The following is a 21,297-nucleotide window of genomic DNA, read 5'->3' as shown; positions in this document are numbered from 1 at the left end:
TGATAGTTTTTGATTCTGTAAGCCTACTACTGGGAATTTATCCTAAAGAATAAAAGCTACCCACTCCTCACCCCCTTTCTCACAAAGAATTAAAAACTGTGAAAGCACAAGAGAAGCTAAGGTGTGGACGACGAGGCCTGCTGCTCCTCTGCACAGAGCCCAGCCACCGTCGCCCCGGCCCCGTGGGCCTGAACAGGTCCTGCTCAAGCCAAACACTGATCAGAAACATCAGTGCTTTTACTTGGCTTCCCCTAAACCAGGGTTTTTCCTTGTGTTTGTGTTTATGAGTATAAAAACCTTTGCTCAGAATTTGGAACCACAATTAAAGTAAGACTCTAGAGAGGCCCTGGAGCAGAGGTGGCCAATCTCTGCCGTACACCTGTTCTTTAAAAAAAATTTTTTTATCAGAACACAGCCGCACCCATCATCTGGGCACTGTGACGGCAGAGAGAAGTCAGAAAGAGGCCCTGCAGTCTGCAGAGTCCACGTACTTACTATGTGGTCTTTCACAGAAAAGGTTTTCAGCCTCGATCTAGGGTTAACTGTGGCAGGATTTCCACAGACACTAGTGTTTGAGGACACACCTGACTGTATGTAAATGCTGAAGACTGTGATGATACCTGGAGCGATCCTTTAGAATTTTTGTCCTTAAAGACTAAGACTTCGTATCTTTAGCCTTAAAATTCAGTTTTTCAAGTCAAAATGACACCAAATTAAAAAGCTCACAACAGTGATGCTTTTCTTGGGGTTTTTCAGTCAAATTCAAACCACACAGTATTTTTCAGAGCTCTACCTATTATCAGGGCAAATAACTGCCTCTCTCAATGCTGTAACACATTTTTCTCTAAAAAGTTCTGAGTGTGTTCCCTTATTTTTGTTTCAGAGTGTGGGAAGAGGGCAGATGTTACCACATACCCACCTTACAAACGATAAAACACCTGCTTTTAAAAAAAAAGCTTGGTTTTTTTAAGGACCATATTTGGAGAAGGGAAGGGGTGAAGATTTTTACCCCTGCCCTCATCCAGCGCTCTATTACCCAAAGAAAGCAAACCCGCAGGAAGAGGGCCTCCCAGTACTCTGATGGACGATGCGGCAGTCCACCGGACACAGCACCAGACTCACCCCACAACTCACCGTGCGGCCAGATGCTTGTCCAAGGCAAGTCCACACCCCCAACACCGTTACATACGTGCACCTTTGCACAAGTGGTATTTTAAATTTTTACCCAAGCCAGAAAAATGAATACAAAAGAAACCCCCTTCCCCTGCTTTCTTCCCAAGCTACCAATACTGTATTCATCATTTCAGTAAATCTGAGGTTTACCCCCAAAAAGCTAGCAACATCCCCAAAGCACTGAAGCTAGTCTGTCTCATTAGGTATCGCTGGCATCAAGGACCACAGAGGAGGAGATCCACGGTGCAGCCGAAATAGCTGAGAAAAGCCGCCGGAGTGGTGCCCTCTCCTCCCGAGGGCCCTGCCTCGACCGTCCTGTGACAGGGGTCCCACGAAGCCCCGCTCAGAAGGGCAGTGACGGGGAGCCGAGGGCCCCGCATACCCACCGTAGGGCGTGGCACCGCCGCTGTCGCCCCCGCTGCCCGCCGCCTGCGGCTGCCCCTGCGGCGCAGCAGCGCCTGGCTGCTCCCTGCAGACGTAGAGGGTCAGGCGCGGCCTGACCGACCTGCAACCAGAAGAGGGCGCGCGTGAGCCAGGCCGCCCGCGCATGCGCAGTGACACTACAGGCAGCTAGTTCTAGTTCCTTTTGAGAACTTTACACGGTTACTTGGTTACGCAAATTTATGTACTAGTAAAAATATAAAAACACACACCTCACACCAACTAGCACAGGTGGTCTAATCTGATGATCCAGACTCTAAACCATTGAGGTGGTCTGTCAGATGCTGGTAAATCTAAGTTTCAAGATTAAGTCAGCAATTTAAAATCAGTAAGATTCAATCTTAATGGAATTCTCACACAAGTCTAGAGATATCAACGATAGTAAATGGATCTTAAAAGCCAGCACAGTTTACAGTTCTATCATTTTCATTTACAATTAGAAGTTTACATTTTAAGTAACTGTTTAGTAGTGTCACATGACCTTGAAAACCAGAGATTCTGTAATAGCTCACCTAAATGAGAAGTTTGCTTTCTTGGCAACAAACCCAGCCGTCTTCAAGAACTCAGTACTGCCCATGTGCATTTCTACCAGTCTTACAGTCTACCTCTGCCCTCATCAGTGCCTGCATCATATCTGGGCCTGCCTGAAGGTGTACACAAAACAGTCTTCTCGTGAGCACGACGCGCCCGCGCCCGGCAGTGCACAGGCACACGCCAACCCAGCGTGGGAACACATCCTGCCCGCGGTCCCCACGCCAAGAAGGGTGCATCCTTATTTCAAGCAGAACAGTTCTGTTTAAACACAGTATTTTACCTTGACTTCAGTGAATTATAGAGCCGAATTCCATCGGCTGCACCACAAATTTGTACTAGATCCTCCTTTGTCAGTTTTAATAAGTCGGCACCTGGAGAACAGCAAAAAGAGATTCTTCTCAAGCAAATGGGAAAAGAACCAGCAGGACTAGCTGTCTTCACACAGCACCTGTCTTCACACAGATTAATGTCCTTTGAAACCATCACTCACGTGCACACACAGAGCCCCATCCCCCGGAGCCAAGAGAAAGGGGGCCCTCCGTGTCCTGTACCGAGGAGCTCAGAAGCCCAGAGGCTGGTGAATCAGCAAGGAGCAGGGCCGACAGGACTGCTCCCCAACACGGCATTCCACTGCCTGCCTGCCTTGGGCTGGGCTGTGGTTGTGCAGATAAACGTGATTCTGACCCCAGATAACTCACCTTGAGATGGCCCAGACCAATCTTTAATTTTACAAAAACTGGAAATGGAAGTCAGAGTTTTGTGGACTCACCGAAAGTCACACAAGGTGGCAGCAGAGCTAGGACCAGGCCTTTTCTATCCCAGCAGACTATGTACAGCTGAACATTCTGTAACCTAACAACTCTGTCACCACGTGCAGTTTTAATACCAAAGCAAGGCAGAGAATTGCATATTATACTTAAGATTTCTCCCTTAAATACTTGGTAAGTGTTAATGACATGGTATCTAGGATCTGCTCTAAAACAGAACAGAAAGGGGGGGAGGGAGTGGAGACAGTGAGACTTCCGGAAGCTAGGAATGGTTACACACCGGTTCATCATACTCTTCTCTCTGTTTTGTCTGAGTGTGTCCACAATCTTTTGTTCTTCTCTTTTCTTGACTCTCAAGATGCAGTTTATTGGGAGAATTAAGATGCCCTCTGGGATTAAAGCAGGACTTCCATGTGATAAATACCCACTTACATATGTCACAGGATACCGGAGTTGTATATTTTTGAGGGCCTGAATGTGAGAGCCCAATAATTTTCCACTTTGTAAAAGAAACAAAGACCAGAGAAGCACATTTCCCACGAGGCAGGAGCACTGAGGGAGCTGACTGATGGAGTCAGGTAGGCAAAGACAGGCTGCCTCATCTGTACCGGGACCTTCCTTCCACATGCCCTTCCACACTCCCTGGGGCGAGCAGGGGTGTGTGTGCGCACAGCCCCCTCTGAAACAAGACTGCCGGAGGAGAGGCCCAGGGCGAGAAGCCCCCCTCGCCTCCCCGCCCCCCTGCTGTTGGAAGCTCATGTGGCAAGGAGAGGCAGGAGGCCAAGCACACTGGTCACTGCTCACAGCGAAAAGTGCTCAGAACTGAAACGCGGGCCCGCGTGACAGCAGCAAGCAGGACGTCACAGCCTTCTGTGCGCGCTTCACTCTTCATATCTCCCCTAGGAGCAGCCTGCGTGTCCCCACCACCGCACTGGCATTTTTAAGTTACTTTTTTGTTTAACAGATAAAAGGCTTTACTTAATCATAAAAATGTGGATCCCAGCTAGCAAATGACTTTCATCCAGTACTTTAATTTTAAAGAGACAAAGAACTATTTGGGGAATGACTAATCACTGCACAAGAGGGGCAGTAAAGGGCTGACGTAATAGAAAACCACGTTCTTTGTGAAGCAGGCTTTCCTCCAGGCCGGGTGTTTGCACCCGTTCTGTCCTCCTAAAAGGCTCAAGCCGCGTCTGGCAGGATGCATCTGGCCAGGACACGTGACTAAGCGTTCTGCAGGAAAAGGGTCCCAGGGCCAAAAACGTTTGGGGAATGCTGGCCCCACCCCAGCTGGCAAATCTATTACTGTCCCGCTAGACAGGCCTCCGACAGCCCACCTGAAGCAGCACTGCTTGGTCCCTTTTAAAGTTCCATCTAAATACTCCCTTACTCTTCAAGAAAACACTTACACATAAGTCTATGAAAACCATTCCTGAGTTCACTCACAGCCTGTAACACTACACAGCAATAAAGAGGAACAACCTAAGGACACATCTTAGATGGATGCGAGGGCATTATGCTGAGCGGGAAAACATACTGAATGACTCCACTTACGTAACATTCTCAAAATGACACAGCCATAGAAACAAAAAGTAGATTAACGGGTGCCGGGGGTGAGGGATGGGGGGGGTGTGGGTAGCAGAAGGCACCTCCCTGTGTGCAGGCAAGATGCTGCACCTTCGGTGGTGGTCATCTCTACACCCAACACGGAACTATATACATACACTGCACCACGTGTGCTACACTTTGTAACTCACTAGAAAGTAAACATTATTTCAAATTAAAGTTCATAAAATGAAAAATACTGCATGTAACTGTACACACCTATAAAAAATGAGGGCAGCTAAAACTGGTGACAGTATCTATTTCCTGTTTTGATGTTATATAAGGGGGCTGCAAGGCGTTACGTGGAAAAACAGCGTTAACAGGTACACAGGACTTCCCTGTACATGTCTGGGCAACTTCTTACAAATTACTTCCTGTACTTACTTCCCAAATTACTTACTTATTGTACGATTACTTCCCAAAAATTTAATTAAAAGACTAATGAAAGTATAGAAGTAAGTAAACGATGCGTGTGTGTGTGCATGCATACGCATGCACAAACTTACCTAAAAAATTGGAAAACAGTCTTGTGTAGGAAGAGAATCTGTTTTTGAGCAGCCATTGTTGTGTTTCCTGGATTGTGGCTGAAGGCTGAAGTTGCTATTAACAAAGAAAATGAGCATAAACGGAAGCAGCTATTCAGGCTTACAAAAAAAAAAGTAACTGGCAGGTTACAAAGAAACATTTAAACAAAACACAGAAATCCTCTCCAGGTTTAAAGTTTAAAACACCCAAGAAGAGCACAGGTGGGACTGTTCAGTGACCCAAGCATTAGCTCAAACCCCTGGCAGAGGCCTCAAAATGCAGGGCCCTGAAAGCATGACTGTTAGGGAAAAGATACTTACTTCACTAGAGGCCTGTGAAACTCCATCTCCCTGATGATTCGGGGAAGAAGAATTGCTGGGGAGAAGGAAGGGAGGAAGAAAAGGATGGATGATTATTATAAATTTTTTTATTCAAGACATTAAAGGCTGTTAAAGCAGGTGACTTTAAAACAGTACTGTGGGACAGAGCAATGCAAGTGTGCACAGAATGTTTGCACAACTGGTCAAGGAGTGAACATGATGATAGGTTAAGACACAGAAAACGGTTTAATTTATGCCTTCTCTGTCTGTTCTGGTAAGAAATTCAAGTTTTGTGAAACAAAAGGACTCTAGTTATCTCCAGGGGTGCCAGGAAAATGAATGACGTCTTCATTTTAGTTAGAAAAAAAAATGGGAATCAACTAAAATAAACAGTTGAAAATAACTGCAAAGAAACCTACTTTAATAATGAGCTGCAAGAAATAATCTAATGATCCTAAGTCAAAACAGAGAATAATACCCCTTTAACGAATACATTTATCCATGATTAAAGAAGGTGAAAGTCGAGAGAACAAAAGAAACAGATCTGTACCACTGCCCTTGTGTTTCCAGGGGAAATGAAAGTGAGAGCAAGGCAAGATGCTCCTGGTCTGACACAGTGGGCGTTCGCGACAAGCGTGTGCTCCACTAAACACAACCGGAATGCATTCAAGTCACAGTTTCCCTTAAACCTCACCGTCCTATCCATGAACCCCATTATGTTATTTTCACCTCACAAAAAGTCTCTTTTGAAAATGCACCCTTTTCCACATTTCCACAGCTGTCGATATGTGAGGTACGAGGGGCTACGAGCAAAGAGGCTGGTGGGTGAAGAAATGACGATTTGCCTCTGAAACTGAGGTACAGGCTATTTCCAGTGCCCATGGGCTACACACACACGAAGGGGGAGGCTGCCGCAACTCCAGAGAAAGGGGGGTGGGCCCCAGGCACACGGCACGCACACCAGATACCTGTCCGGGACACTGCAAGTGCTCTGCTGCGGGGGCGGGAAGGTGGGCGCCGAGGAGGGACTGCTGTTCACGTAGGCCGTGGGGGTATCAGGCCACGGGGAGCACTAAGGACAGAAACAAAGGGAAATTAATGATACTCTTCTAAAGCACGTGGAAGAATATTCTTGTAATCCACTCTCTAGTCTGGCCAAGTGTAAGGTTATAAAACATAAGACACCTAACATTCATCAGGCAACCTCACAGAAACACACCGATTTTACTTCTGTGTGGCAGGGAAAACGCTACCTGCTGTCTGCATCTACACACTGACTAATCCTGGGGGAGACCTGACGTGACGACAGCAGCAGACACTGACAAAGGCGTCTTAAATGTACTTAAGTACAGTTTGCTTTCAAGTACCTTCCTCCTCCCTCTTCATCAACTCCCCAGTAGGTACCTATCAAGGTTTGAAGAACAGGAGAGGCAAGAAAGGGTTGAGCAGCAACATCGGACACGGCAGGGTGACAAGGACAGCGGCCCTGTCCCACCTAGCGCTCTCTTCGCCCTCCTCCCCACGGCGCAGCCTCACCAGGGCCCACGTACTGCCTCAGCCCCGCGCAGGACGAGTCAGGCCAACATCCAAATACAGCAACTGGGGATGGTACTGCCTCCACCCATCTGTTTACTTACATCTATTATTTGCATATTCTGGAAGGGGCAGGGTGAACTTAAATGTTTTTCAGCCCTTGGCACAACTCTGACCAAAAACAGAGCAAAGACACACTAACTATTACACTCAGGAGCACTGGAAAAGCTGCAGTCAGTGAGATGCTGAGTGGGCCAGGGCGGCGGCCAGTGCTGAGGGTGGGGGGCCTGCACGTCTCTCCACGGGTATGCTTCCTAAGCCTGGGCACACCCTGGGTTTCAAGGGTCCCCCTTCATAATCACTCTTCTCCCAATTCACACAAAAATGGCCTCATCTTTCACCGTGCCCATAGGGCAGGAGACTGCGCCAAAAACCAAGCAAAACACTATTCAAAGAAGAGGATAAATGCTAAGAAAATACAGGTCTCTAAAACATTCTTCTGTATGTCAGAAGGTTTTCAATTCTTTGCTCTCAAAAAAATTCAGGACATCTTGTCAGTTGACCGACAATGAAGTAATCTACTAGATCATACAAAAAGAGATTATTGGGCAGGTATCTCAGAGGGAGTTCCAAGACCTGAATGACACTGCTGAAAGAAAAAGAAATACATCTCTTATCTATAAACAAAACTAGATATGTTTCACCTGTCTCATTATTTAAGATGTATTTCCAATAACATTTCTATTTTTATACTTAACAATCAAAATTTGTATGATTTGATAAATTGGTACAAATAATAAGTTTTAAATTCCTCAACTGACTAAGCCTTATGGTCACAGGAAATTTAAAAAATTAAATTTCAGTTTATGACAGTTTGTTGTAAAAAAGTTATCAGGGTCATCATTAGAAGATTTCCAGGCATAAAAGTATGTCCTATCAGGACAAAATTATTTAAGGGGAGTTAAAGAGAAAACATGAGACCAGGAAGGAAGAGCAGGTCTACTGTAGAGCACAGGGAACTATATTCAATATCTTGTAATTCCCTGTAATGAAAAAGAATATATATGTAGTCTTACGTGCGTGTAACTGAATCACTGTGCTGTACACCAGAAACTAACATAACACTGTAAATCAACTATGCTTCAATTAAAAAAAAAAATAAAACAAAGAAGGAAGAGCAGAGTAAAACTGCAGACTTAACCAAAGAGCTTAACCATGGACATTTGAAAATGACCAATGGTGGGTGTCAAACTGCCCTGGCGTTTAGATTCCACAGGACACATTTCAAAAGGCAATGTGACAGTTTCATCTTAAATTGTAAATACAAACATTCACTATGTCAGAAAATTGTTGCCTTTCAACTATTTAAATTTATGGTGAAAACTTTCAATGTCATCCTAAAAATGTGCAAGGGAATATTTTCTCTTTCAAAATTCTTTGGAGTGAAGTGTCCAGACCACCAGCGTGAAGCACTCTGAGGGCAGGAACCAAGTATCTCCAATGGTTACAGGAGCTTAAAATGACGTGTCTGACCCCTATCAGAAGCACAGGTGCAGGAAATGTCACAATCTTAGCCTTCTTTACAACTACCCATTAGGTATCCCGTCAAAAATGCAGAAAATGACTGCAGACTGAACGTTTCAGCTATCATCACAAAAGAAATCTAACCTGGCTGGAATGCACTGCCAAACCCACTGCACGTCACACCAATTTCACTATCAACGACATCTTACACGATGCCCGTTCTTTTAACCTAGGGCCTCTTTCTCTTTCCAGCTTCCAAAGCAGCACCTCCCCGCACTTTATACAGTTTAAGGAGCCTAAGACCTTGGGAGCCGACCGGCAGGTCTCACAACCTACGGGGTCGCACGCTCACAGTTCACCTCCACTACTTCCAAGACTTTCCTGCTACACCATTCTCCCCAGATACAAAATATTACAACACAGCACAACACGCCCATCTAAACAATATAAAGCCTTTCAATATCACGTCTCCCCAAATCTGCTTTGTAATTACTGCCAGCTGTTTAAAAAAATGAAGCCATCAAAAGCTCCAAGTGAGCGTGGCCAGTAACATGGCAAAGACACCTAAGTTACTGAAACTGTTTTCCTTTTCCACATCTGGACACCTCTAGCAGCAGAAAAGTAAGGCTGTTAATAACTGATATCTAAAACCTGCCCAATAAAAGGGAGGCTCGATTCACTGAACACTAAAAAACTAGTGTTCATGAAAACTGGTCCCACTGGGAGGCCTCCACCTGCAGAAAACAGTGGATTCCAAGTTCTTAAGTGGCCAGGCCAGATGACACACCAAGACCCTCCTGGCCTGTGTCTTTCGTAGGTTTCTCTTGCAGTGTCAACCCAGGAGGGTAAAGGCATACTAAGGAATATTTTCATCATGTTTCTTCTACCTTGTCATTCCTCCCTGTCTTTAGAAGTAAGCAGCTGTGCAGTGCCTGTGTTCCTGAAGACAGTCTGTGATTAAGGCCCCAGCAATACCTGGCCTGGACTCGTAGAGTCATGGTTTTGGTCACTGTGAACAGAGTCCCTCCCCAGGCAGATTAGAAAATGATGACCCACTGCAGACTGCAGAGATTGGCAGTCTGAATTTGAGCCAACAAAACACAGCTCAGATGCAAAGACCAACAGAGACACTAAGGGTGTGGCCGTGCCAGGGCTCTCAGGGCCCTACGGTGGAGCCTCTCTTCAGTGCTGGACCATTTCACACAGCACCTCTTAACTCGAACCAGTAAGTCTGGATACCCCTTTCTGCTGAGAGCCAACTCTAACTAGCAGAGAACTGTAAGAAATGTTGGCCTTCTTTTGTAGGCACTCAAAGAAAAACATAAAATCTTGCGGACTTTCTTTTTTTAAGGGATTAATCTGTATCTTGCTTTTAATGAACAGGTTTCCAAGAACTCTACCCACCCCTAGAAGTATCTTCTGATCGCAGCCCAGGGCAGCAAGCAAAGCACACCAGGAAGATGTGAAATCCCAGGCCAGTGAACTGCTGATGTTTTGCATACTTTAGACTTAAGAATCATGAATAATTTACCAACCATTCTGTCATCTCCAGATTAGCTCTGGGCTGTAACAGATTTCTTTAATTTACGAATTACCAGAACTCATTCCTTTTAATTAGTTATTTTATAACATTTACGTTACCAGGGTCTCCCCACCAAAGTTCACTAACACCCATTAGTGGGTCTTCAGCTGGGAAATCAGAAGAGAACAAAAACATAAAATGGGAGGGGTGGGCAATTGGGGAACAAGTATACAGTTGCTCTATACAACCTTTGATTTGAATCAAAAAAGCCCAGTTTAAAGAAAATGCAACATGTGTGCTCCCCTCCACTCAGAGGAGGATATTTTCAGTTTTACTGCATATAGAAGCATTTAAAATATTTTTACTCAATGCTTTAATTTGGAAACAATGCTCCTATGACAATGTTTGTGATTTCTGTCTATAGATCACTACGATACATGTAGAGCAGTGAAAATTCCCCGTCTGCCACCTTGGTAGCACTGACGCTCCAATGATGAATAGAGTAGCCATTAATACATATGATGACAGTTATTTTAAAAAAATACTGTGTTCTCTGTTTACATTTACCATGGGCACACAGCTGATCTAAGTGTATATAACAGGATAATCCTTTGTCGACTGTTCGACAAAGAGCTGGGTCATAAAATCTTGACTTGCTATATATACTTAAGCTGACAAAGCTCATATTCAACCCTCCCCCTCCCCCGACTGCACACTGCAGGGAACCAGGGCTGAGTGTGGTGAGGTGCACTATTCTGGCCTGAAGCGTCAATCACAATGCAGGGGCCAAGAGGAAACACAGATTCAGTCAGAGACTTTTTTCCCCACCAGTGCTGCCAAACAGGCTTGGAAAAGCACAGACAGACACACATTCTTACACTGCATGCAGGAAAATGGGACACAAAGTATTGCATATGTTAATGTTAAGCTAAGCTTGCTGCTATCATTTCTCTAAATATCCATGAAATTTTCTTATCCATTACACATATGAGAAAGCAAAACCTTTTAAAATTACACAAAAATGATAACTACTTTACTAAAGAAGTATTTTCAATTAATTTCAGTGCTGTTAAAGGAAGCGTGTGTGCAAAGGGGAGGGAGGGAGGGAGGAAAGGAAGGAGGCAGGGAGGGAACACATTTCTGAGTGTCATTTTTCCCTCCAAAACCACCCAATATGGTCAACTTTGTTTTAAAGTGTTAGATTTAGGAAATTTTCCTCAGTTGAGGAACAGAAAGCAGAAAGTCTAAACAAAAGCAAATTAAATCAAGACAAGGACATGAAAAACAAATTTGGCTTTACTTTTCAGTGGAAGTTGGTCCTATATCTAACACTGCACAAGGTTTCTTGCACAATGAAAAGAGAAGCAGAAGCCCTTACACTGCCTCGCTTTGCCAGAGAATCACCGTAGTCTGCTGGCAAAGTCCGCTTGCTGGACTTTTTCTGCTCATGTTCAACTGCATCTTCAATTATAGGCTCAAGCCTCATCTGGACAAACACCAAAGATTGGGATCAATGTCTTTTCATTATACAAAGAAAGATCTAATACCCTGTTTTACGTCTCTGCAGTCCGATTAAACAAATGTATGACTAACCGGATTCAAAGGTAAAGAAGATGCAAAACCCCAGCAGTGACAAACATCGGACATTCTAGGCCCCAACTTAACCTCTTGCCAACTTCGAGGTTTTTAAGGTCTGTTTCTGAGACCTGATTGGGATTTCAGCATCTTCATTCAAGATCCCACCCAGGGAACTAATCTATCACAATCCCCAAATTTAAATAGAATATCTCCCCCACAAACTTCACAGACAACATTATATCCATGGACCACCCCATCTTCCCGGACCCCTCTGCAGTGGCGCTGCTCCCCAAAGACAGCGCTGGCAGGCACACCTCTGCTTCTCCTCGGGACCAGGACGGCGCCCCGCATTACCTCCGTGAGGATCGTGGTGTCATAGGACGGCTGGTACTTCTCCTTTTCATGAGCAGTCCTCTTCTCCATCTTCTCTCGATCTGTCTTTTGTTTCCTATCTGCACCTTTAGGCTTAAAGACAAAGAAGATCAGTTTGTCTATCAGGTTTTGGACCAACAATTTCACCAGCCACACTGGGCCTTAATTACTGGGAGCCTAGTTCCATCCCTTACCTTAAAAACTTTGATTTGGCAGCTGGCTGAGTGTAGGTGATCTGTGTATTCTCCATTTTCATTCTGCTTAAAGGTGTCAACCTGGATCCTAAAAGGCACTCCCTTTTCACCCCCGTGCTTCCGGGGAGTGAACTCTGTGCTGATGCAGTGGACCTGGAAGACAACTCGAGCTGAAATGGACTCGAAGCACCCTTCCCTTTGTTCCCTTTCAGGTGTCCTGCCACAGGTCTAAATTCAAGCTCCTTTAAAACAAAACCCCATGTATTAGCCAGACATGTGTTGCGAGTTTCTGATTGCCTTTTTATACCGCTTTCCTTTCACAAACCCAGCTGAATCTTCCTGACCTTTCTGGGGATGCGCTCTTGCCCATTCCAACGCCTCTCCTCTGAGGGGGGACTTGCTCCGATCACGGGTGCATCACACAGTAGCTTCTGGAGTCCGTCTCCCAACCCAGACTGTAAGCTGCTCTCAGACCCGCCGTCTTCAGCCTTGCGTGCCGCACGACCCACAGCCGTCACCACCTCCTCACGCAGAACTCCCACTGACGGCCATCTACTGCTGTCACCCCAACTCCAGCCGGCCAGTCACCTCCCTGGTGTTCACCGACTTGTGACGCTGCACCTGGGGAACTTTGCACTCCTCACTCTGCCTGTATCCATCTCTACTCTCCTGTCACCCCTTCCAAGTTAGCTGAGAAGTCGGAGGGCACCACTCATTTTCCCACCACTGCTGCCCCTCTCCTGACATCAGAGCGATGACAGCCTTAGGGCTGCGCACACAGCTAGTCACAAGACTTTGGGAACTTCTGACTGCCTCCCACCCCCTCTTCCCATGACTCAGAGTTGAAGTGGCCTCTGCAGTAAGACTGTGCACAACCTGACATTTAAGGCCAGCTCTTACATCGCTTTCGTTTACCACACAACCAGCTACCCTATTAGATGAACAGTATGAGAAAATATTCAGCTAACGTGAACCATGTCCCTAATGATTATTAGCTAACAGGGGGAGAGTATCTTGTCAACCACAAAGATGCGAAATGCTAAAGATTCTCCACAGCTCACATAAACCAGAGCCCACTCAGGCTGGTCAGCAATTAAGTGGTTTTCCTCTTCTACATAAAGATTACCTACTCAGTTTTACTTCCACCACTTACAAATCTGAACATACTGAGTATTAGAATTACTGCTGATTTTGTTTTTACATACAATAATGCTATACTTATGTTTTTAAAAAACTCATCTCTTAAGAGACACAAACTGAGTATTCCTAGGTTAAACGAAATGCCTGGGAGCTGCTCTAAACTCTTCCATTCACAACTGAATAAGGAAACTATTAGTAAATGTTGAAGCCAGGTGATGGGCACACTGAGGATTCATTATTATCCTCTTTTTTCTGTGGGGGTTTGAAAATTTCAGTATTAAAATATTTTTAACTAATGCTAGAGAGAATCTCAAACCTGTACACTTTTTCAATCATATCCTTTTAAAGACAAATGCATTTTAAGAAGAATGGAAGTTCTGTTTATTGTTACTACCAGTGGTAAAAGGAATATTTAAATAATACTTTTTTTTTAAATAATACTTAACATATCAGGTTGTCTTTATATATATTAGTCTATAAATGATGAAATTTAGCAGATTAACTCCAACAGTGTCTGTGTGTGTGTGTGTGTGTGTGTGTGTGTGTGTGTGTGTGTAAAAGACATTACAAGATAGTTTACAAATAAGCATCTGAGGAAAATGATATCATGCGTCAGGAATTCAGTCTCATCCTGGCCTTCTAAATGACTAGGCTAGTATGCTTCTAATAATGTAAAAATCCAAACCTGAATGAAAGCAGATGTGCGCTTTGCAGGATCCCACAGAAATTCAACTGCATTTAACTGGCTTGGATTTGTCCTTGTGTCAATTATTCCCACAGACATTGGAATATCTGTATTTTAAAAATAAATGACATAGAAACTATGAAAAAGAAAATTAAAAGGTTACAACCCACTATAATTATGTTCTAATGAAACTACTGTACTTCCACGCTGAGCTTTTTCCTCCCATGTTCTTCACCTCAACAGCAAAACCCACCTAATGTCTACCACACTTTCTCCCACCATGGTTTCTATTTCATTTTATTAAGAACATGATGGACAGGGCCAACAAAGATTAAATAAATGGTTTCAAACTCAGAAAATTCCTGGTTCAGGTTCGTTAAGCACCAAAAAACGACTTTGTTTTTATCTATAAAACAACTCAAGGCACACAGGATCTGCTAACACCAAAACTCTCTCCACACAATTACACGTGGTGCCAACATATTAACGGGTGCAGCTAAACAACTGCCTTCCTCCCTCCGTGGTCTCCTGACAGCCACTTGTACCTAAATCGAGAAGTCTATCTCCTGGGCGATTCCACTTCCAACCTTCCAGCTGCTGATGCTCCGTATACTGCAGCCGTCTGTCATGGAAGACAACTCGAATGATGCTCTACGGAAGAAGGGGGGACAGGAACACTCTTAAACTGTTCCAGCTAAAAAGCAGAAGCGTTTTCACGTCTTACGCATCAGCCTATAATAGAAATGCATACAAAAACAAATTTGGCTTTAAACATTTTGTAAGTGAACGGTTTTGCTCTTGGATGCCTGGGTTATGGGTACCATTATTTGGTGCAAAGAATTATAACTCAAAAATAATAAAGGCAAATAAAATGGTTTCTTAGGGAAAATTTTTATTAAATAATTTGATATTGTAATTCAAAATTAAGGTACATGTCCATAAAAAAGTAGTAAGAACTGTATTTCTATAAAGAAAACGTCAGACGCACACAGAAATCACTAAAATGAAAAGGTGGTAAAAATAGAGACAGAACCCCAGGAACAATAGTAAAACTGTTCATTTAAAACAATAATAATTGGGGGGAGGGTATAGCTCAGTGGTAGAGAGCGTGCTTAGCATGCATGAAGTCCTGGGTTCAATCTCCAGTACCTCCATCAAATAAATAAACCTAATTACCTTCCCTCTCCAAAAACAAAAACAACCAACCAAACCAAACAAAACAAAAAATTGTTTCTTTAAAAAGATAGTCAAGGGCTGGGAGGGGGAGAGGTTACCTGCCCACCACACCAAAAAGAGAACCTATATGCAAAATTCATCCTCAACTATTTAACCTAACAGTGAGGTTATCTGAGGTAAGAAAGGGATAAAACAAAACAGAAAAAAACAGGTAAACTTCATCCAGACATGCAGGTTCCTAGGGGAGGCTTTAACTCTACTCCACAAACTCTACACCAGTTCTCTGTTCTCCATTCATCCCTCCCTCACCTCCCACAGGTTGGGCTGCCAACTACTGTTTCATTCCAGCAACAGGGTAACAGGTCATCAGCGTGGATTCAGATACCAGATTTGCACTCATTAGTGTTTCTGACACATTTATAAATAACTGTTTCTCAGACTATGATTCAATAAGAATTCTATTTCCAGTAGACTCTGCTGGTTTGAACAGGAAATAACTTGTTAGCAATAAATATAAATAGAGGCCCCTGCCTTCCCCACCCTCCAAATGCTGTTCAAAACATAGCTGATAAACATTTTGAAGGGAACCACTTAAAAGCAGCAATATTCTGATCTAAAACAGTTAAAGAAGAGGCCAGGTCGGCCGTGGGGACCTGTGTGGATGTCTACATGGGCACAGGTGCTGCTCCAAACCACACCCATCTTCCTCACCTGTACCAAAGTGAAGTTAAATAATTTTTTAATAACTCCTGCAACAAAACCCACAATTCCCGTGGCAAAACTGCTACGTTTTTGAATCACTGCAATAGCTACTAGGAAGTTAAATGGATCGTCCTTACCTTTACCAACTTTCCAGTGATCTCAGGCACATCTCCCATTTTCCGATTATCCAGCATCCGAATTTCATAAGATTGACCTATTTTTAAAAATTGTGTATCAAGAACAATCCATATAAAGAACATCACTCTGTGTAACAAAAATTCAACTGCCTCTCAAACATACAACAAGTCAATGTCAATTTTAGAGAAACAAGTCCAGACTGATCTTCCTCTTCCCTGCAAACTGCATCCTTCCCTCTTCCACCAGCACAGAAGCCTGAAGAGTTCACCAGTCTACCTTCCTCTGTTACTCTCACACTAGTGTTATTACACATACACACATTATCCAACAAGTTTTTCATAATAGCTTGATTCAGAGATAACTTACAGGCCATAAAATTCATCCTTTTAAAGCACACAATTAATTGGTTTCTAGTATGTGCAGAGTTGTGCAGCCATCACTGCTATCAATTTTAGAGCATCTTCATCCCAAAAAAGAGAACTCACACCTGTGAGCAGTCCCTTCCCTTCTCATTCTCCTACCCCCACCCCTCATCAACCTACTTCCTGTCTCTGGGGATCTGCCTGCCTTGGACACCTGATATAAATGGAATCACACAACAGGTGGCCTTTTGTGACTGGCATTTTCACTTATAATGCTTTCAAGATTCATCCTTGTTGTAGCATGTGTCAGTCTTTCCTATTTTTTAACAAAAGATATGTTTTCTTTTTAAACCTTCAATCAGTTAACAGTATTTTTAATCCTACAGACATGCTATTTCCTAGGATCTAAAACCTGTTTGCCAAGTAACCAATATTGCTTAATTAATAAAAAAAGTCTCCAAACAGAACAGCTATTTCTGATCCAACAGCGGCAATAAGCTGATCTGGAATAAGTCAAGGGTTTAAGATCAGAAGGGTCACTCAAATCACGAGGTGGTAAAACATCAGAGATTCACCTGGGGTTGCGGGACAAGGGGCAGCCTGTTCCAGCCAGATCCCCGCTCAAAGAGAGAGCTAGCCGCTCACGACGCCCTCTTGTGACTCTATGTCAGGACTACAGGTTTTTACTCCACAAAGTCAAAGACCTAAGTCTTCCTACTACCTAAGAGCAGAAGAGGACAGTTGTCCAGGCACACCCAGGAAACCACAAATACAGCTTTTAGACTCTGTACTTCTAGTGTTCAAAACTGTACAAACACTGACATTCTAAGGCATCAATACAACTTGTTCCAATTTCTACCTGACTGATGAAGTTAAGAATACATAGAATTTACTTTTTTTTCTTTATGGTTTTACAGAATGGCAAATATTCTTCAACAATAGCTGCCCAAGAGGCAGAGGTAGGTAAGCAATGAGCTTCAAGGGGAGGGTACTAAGAGTGACCAAATGACGGCCAAGGAATGGCTACAGCCCCACCTATGTGCCAACCCTCCTTTGAGGAAATCCATCTATAAGAAGTGGCGGTGAGGGGGGCTCACATATTTGCCTGGATATTCAAAATCATATGAAGTGGAAGCCTGGGCCCCAGACCAGCAGCATCAGCATCACTTGCAAACTTGTCAGAAATGCAAAATCTCTGGCCCCACTGCAGACCTACTGAATCAGAACTGCTGTCAATCACATGCTGACAAGCCCTCTCGGTGCCCTGATGCACACTGAAGTTGGAGAACCACTGCTTTGTGTTAAAGCAGACATTTCCAGTCAGTCTATACTCTTTCTAACAAAATACATTCAGGACCTTCTCCTGGGAATAATTTTATACTCAAAAAGCTCTAAGTAAAATGATAAAAATTAATCATCTTTTCTCAGCAGCTGAACAAATACTACAAGAGATGGTATGATAAACACTCTCCCAGAGTGCTCTATCCAGAGGAGAAGTGGCCTGGTTTGGAACAGTGGATTATACATTTGCCTCATTCTGCACAGGGTTCGTTTAATACAATGTCATATGAGCCACTGTGCAATAAGATTTCAAAAGTCTTTTTCATTTCTAATTACTTGTCTGTGTTAAAATTAAGAACTAAGTCGATCTAAAGCTGTTTAAAGTAAATTACATTATGCTTCATTTCCAAGTAACCAGAATTCATTAAATTGTCATTCACTTATTTAATAAGACTGTAAATCTTGCATGGGTCTAGGATAGCTCTTGCTCCCATACATACACATGCACCACAAATCCATTATGTTCACATATATTCATCACACATGTATATGCAAGCCATACATTTGAATATACATATATGGGCACATTTTTAACACACACATGCACGAGCGCGCGCGCACACACACGCGCACACACACACACACTGGCTCAGGGTTCATTAGATGCCCATTCAAGACCTAGCTTTGACTGTGCCTGTAAAGAGAAGCTAGAAAGACTTAAATATAAGACAAGACACTATAAACCTCTTAGAAGAAAACATAGACAAAACATTCTCTGACATAAATCTCAGCAATGTTCTCCTAGGGCAGTCTACCCAAGCAACAGAAATAAAAACAAAAATTAACAAATGGGACCTAATTAAACTTATAAGCTTTTGCACAGTAAAGGAAACCATAAGCAAAACAAAAAGAACCTATGGAATGGAAGAAAATATTTGCAAATGATGTGACTGACAAGGGTTTAATTTCCAGAATATATAAACAGCTCATACAACTTAAAAAAAAAAAAATCTAATCCAAAAATGAGCAGAAGACCTAAATAAGCAACTCTCCAGTGAAGACATACAAATGGCCAATAGGCACATGAAAAAATGCTCAATATCAGTAATTAGCAGAGAAATGCAAATCAAAAGTACAATGAAGTATCACCTCACACCAGTCAGAATAGCTTATCATTCAAAAGTCCACAAATGATAAATGCTGGAGAGGTTGTGGAGAAAAGGGAACCCTCCTACACTGCTGGTGGGAATGTAGTTTGGTGCAGCCATTATGGAAAACAGCATGGAGATTCCTCAAAAGGCTAAAAATAGACTTACTATATATATGATCCAGCCATCCCACTCCTGGGCATATATCCAGAGGGAACCTTAATTCAAAAAGACACATGCACCCAATGTTCACAGTAGCACTATATACAATAGCCAAGACATGGAAACAATCTAAATGTCCACTGACAGATGACTGGATAAAGAAGCTGTGGTATATTTATACAATGGAATACTACTCAGCCATCAAAAAGAATAAAATAATGCCATTTGTAGCAACATGGATGGCCCTGGAGAATGTCACTCTAAGTGAAGTAAGCCAGTTGCACAGAGCATCTTCAGATCTCCCTGACTCCTGGCGCTTCTGCCTCCCTCTTTCACTTATAAGGATCTCTGTCATTTCACTGGGCCCACATGGATATTCACTCCATTGCCTTAACTGAATCACACCTGCAATGTGCCTTTTGCTATATAAGGTAAAATATTCACAGGTTCTGGGGATTAGATGTGGACATCTTTGGGGCACCATTACTCTGCCTGCCACAGTTGCACACATCCTATTTCTACAGTTCAAAACTGCTTTAGGCTCATTTAAAAATTTGTCATCATACTTGCCAACAAACCTGGCAAAACCCCTGATCATTAAACAGTCCTGGGGTTGAATTCTAACCATGAGTAAAAACCACTCAACTAACTGCAAAAGGAAACCAACATGCCAGCCAAGGTCTCAGTACTTGCCCTTCCAGTGCAGTCAGAGATCACTAAAGCTGCTTAGTTATAAACAACAGTAACGGCAGCAGAGGCTGGTGCTGTGCTTCCTGTGTGCTGGCCACCTTCTGGGCACATCACACAGAATTAAGTCAATTTAATTCTCAACTACTTTAGGTGGGGGGGTATTAAATTAAGGAACTTGCCTAGAGTAGCAAGCGGTGGAAGGGGATCTAAATGCAGGCAGCCTGGCTCCAGAGACTGCAGGTACCCAGTGCTCCCCGCTGCCCTCTACCTCTCACACCCCACTACACACCGAAAAACACACATAAGTAACCAGTCACTGTAGTTGAATCATTTAAAAGGAACAGGACATCCCACAGGCAGCAGAGGTGCAGACATCCCGGGCAGCTCTGTTTCACTGGCAACTAGAGATGCAAGCTTCTACCAAGCATCACTTTAGGGATGGAAGTTCTCTTTCAAATTTTATCTTTAAGTGACAGGACCACTACATTCACAACTATGCTTAGGCATGTAACTCAGTCATCACATGAACCGGTAAGTTTATTGGAATAAATTCAATAAAATATTAACTGTACAGTATTTTTATTATACAAAGGCCATCATAAAACATGATTACAATCTTCTTAGGTGTCTAAAGAGTTCTAATTCAGTGGCTCCCTGAGGCCTGCAGACTGATACACTTGGCAAGAAGAGCTTTTACTGTATATCCTTTCATACCTTCTGAACTTTGAACAATGTATATATATCATCTATTTAAACTGTTAAATTCTAAACGGTGACAATTAACTGAAAATTTAGAAAACACTGGAACTATTCTAGTAAAGACACATGATGGTTAAGAAAACAAGATTTCGAATCTGAAAACTGTGAGTTTGAATCTCTATCCATAAAAAGATGCTCAATCTAAAAAAAAAAAAATTGTAGAAAAAATTACTCCTGCTACAGCTTTAATATAACAAAATGGGGATAATCGTGCTTTCATTAACTGTCATTGTTATTTCCAAGTGACAAAGAAAAAAATGCTTGATTCCCCTCTCATTTAATAAAATGAATATGGAAATTTAAAAGGAATTAAAATTCGTGCTGATGAAGGACAACTTCAAGTGCCCTATCTAATCCCTTCTTTATAAAGTTTTTGTATCTTTTTTTTTTTTTGATAAACAAGACAACATTGCTACTATGAGTCATTTTCCCTTGATGGAGGTGAAGAGTTCATTTGAACATAAAAAAATTAACTCATGAGCAAATCTCAGTAAAAATCTGATTCCTAAAAAGAGTAAATTATGTCAATACTCAACAGTCATACTATCAAAGCTGACGCATGGATGTTACTACACTAAATGGGTCACCAAGGTACACTTTGCAGAAACTTTCCATGGCAATGTCACTCCAGCCAAAAATATATTCATGGTCTTTTACTGGAATTCTTAGATAAAAATCAATCGAGCCTGAATTTTATCTTCCACATCTACACTTGATTCTCTTTACACTATGTTCAGAAAAGGCTTCAGTAAAAAATCACAACTGTATATGCACTAAATCGAGAATGTTTCATTTTGAAAAGTGAGTCTAATCAACTTAAGATATTTTGCTAAGTCTGGGCCTTTGTTTACTTTATTAGTTTGAAAGAGATGGGGAAAAAAGAAAGACTGAAAGAACATCTCAATCAGGTTCAAACCTAGCCTGAATCCAGAAAAAGCTATGGATCCTCTTCTTAAAAATGTATGC

General features: G+C 42.8%; 2 protein-coding genes across 3 annotated transcripts in view; one reads left to right on the top strand and one right to left on the bottom strand.

Moving 5' to 3' along the window:
• FBXL2 (F-box and leucine rich repeat protein 2) overlaps nt 1–899 on the top strand; it is a 59,119-nt gene extending 58,220 nt beyond the window's left edge. Inside the window, exon 16 of the transcript XR_004312401.1 lies at nt 884–899. The gene's annotated coding sequence lies outside the window, so the exon portion shown is untranslated. The remainder of the gene's footprint in view (nt 1–883) is intronic.
• Nucleotides 1–21,297, bottom strand: part of UBP1 (upstream binding protein 1) — a 43,642-nt gene that overhangs the window by 5,117 nt on the left and 17,228 nt on the right. The window contains exons 3-13 of one of the 2 annotated variants that reach the window (XM_032459348.1): nt 15,929–16,005; nt 14,459–14,564; nt 13,914–14,020; nt 12,089–12,241; nt 11,877–11,987; nt 11,323–11,430; nt 6,334–6,437; nt 5,366–5,420; nt 5,027–5,120; nt 2,429–2,519; nt 1,560–1,678 (exon numbers count right to left, since the gene is read on the bottom strand). In XM_032459348.1, the coding sequence (XP_032315239.1) occupies nt 1,560–1,678; nt 2,429–2,519; nt 5,027–5,120; nt 5,366–5,420; nt 6,334–6,437; nt 11,323–11,430; nt 11,877–11,987; nt 12,089–12,241; nt 13,914–14,020; nt 14,459–14,564; nt 15,929–16,005 (1,125 nt within the window). The remainder of the gene's footprint in view (nt 1–1,559; nt 1,679–2,428; nt 2,520–5,026; nt 5,121–5,365; nt 5,421–6,333; nt 6,438–11,322; nt 11,431–11,876; nt 11,988–12,088; nt 12,242–13,913; nt 14,021–14,458; nt 14,565–15,928; nt 16,006–21,297) is intronic. The other variant, XM_032459349.1, reaches the window with a different exon arrangement.

Source organism: Camelus ferus, chromosome 17, assembly GCF_009834535.1.
Source record: "Camelus ferus isolate YT-003-E chromosome 17, BCGSAC_Cfer_1.0, whole genome shotgun sequence".
NCBI lineage: Eukaryota > Metazoa > Chordata > Mammalia > Artiodactyla > Camelidae > Camelus > Camelus ferus.
The sequence above is the reverse complement of the archived record's forward strand: the minus strand, read 5'-3'. Positions and strand labels throughout refer to the sequence as shown.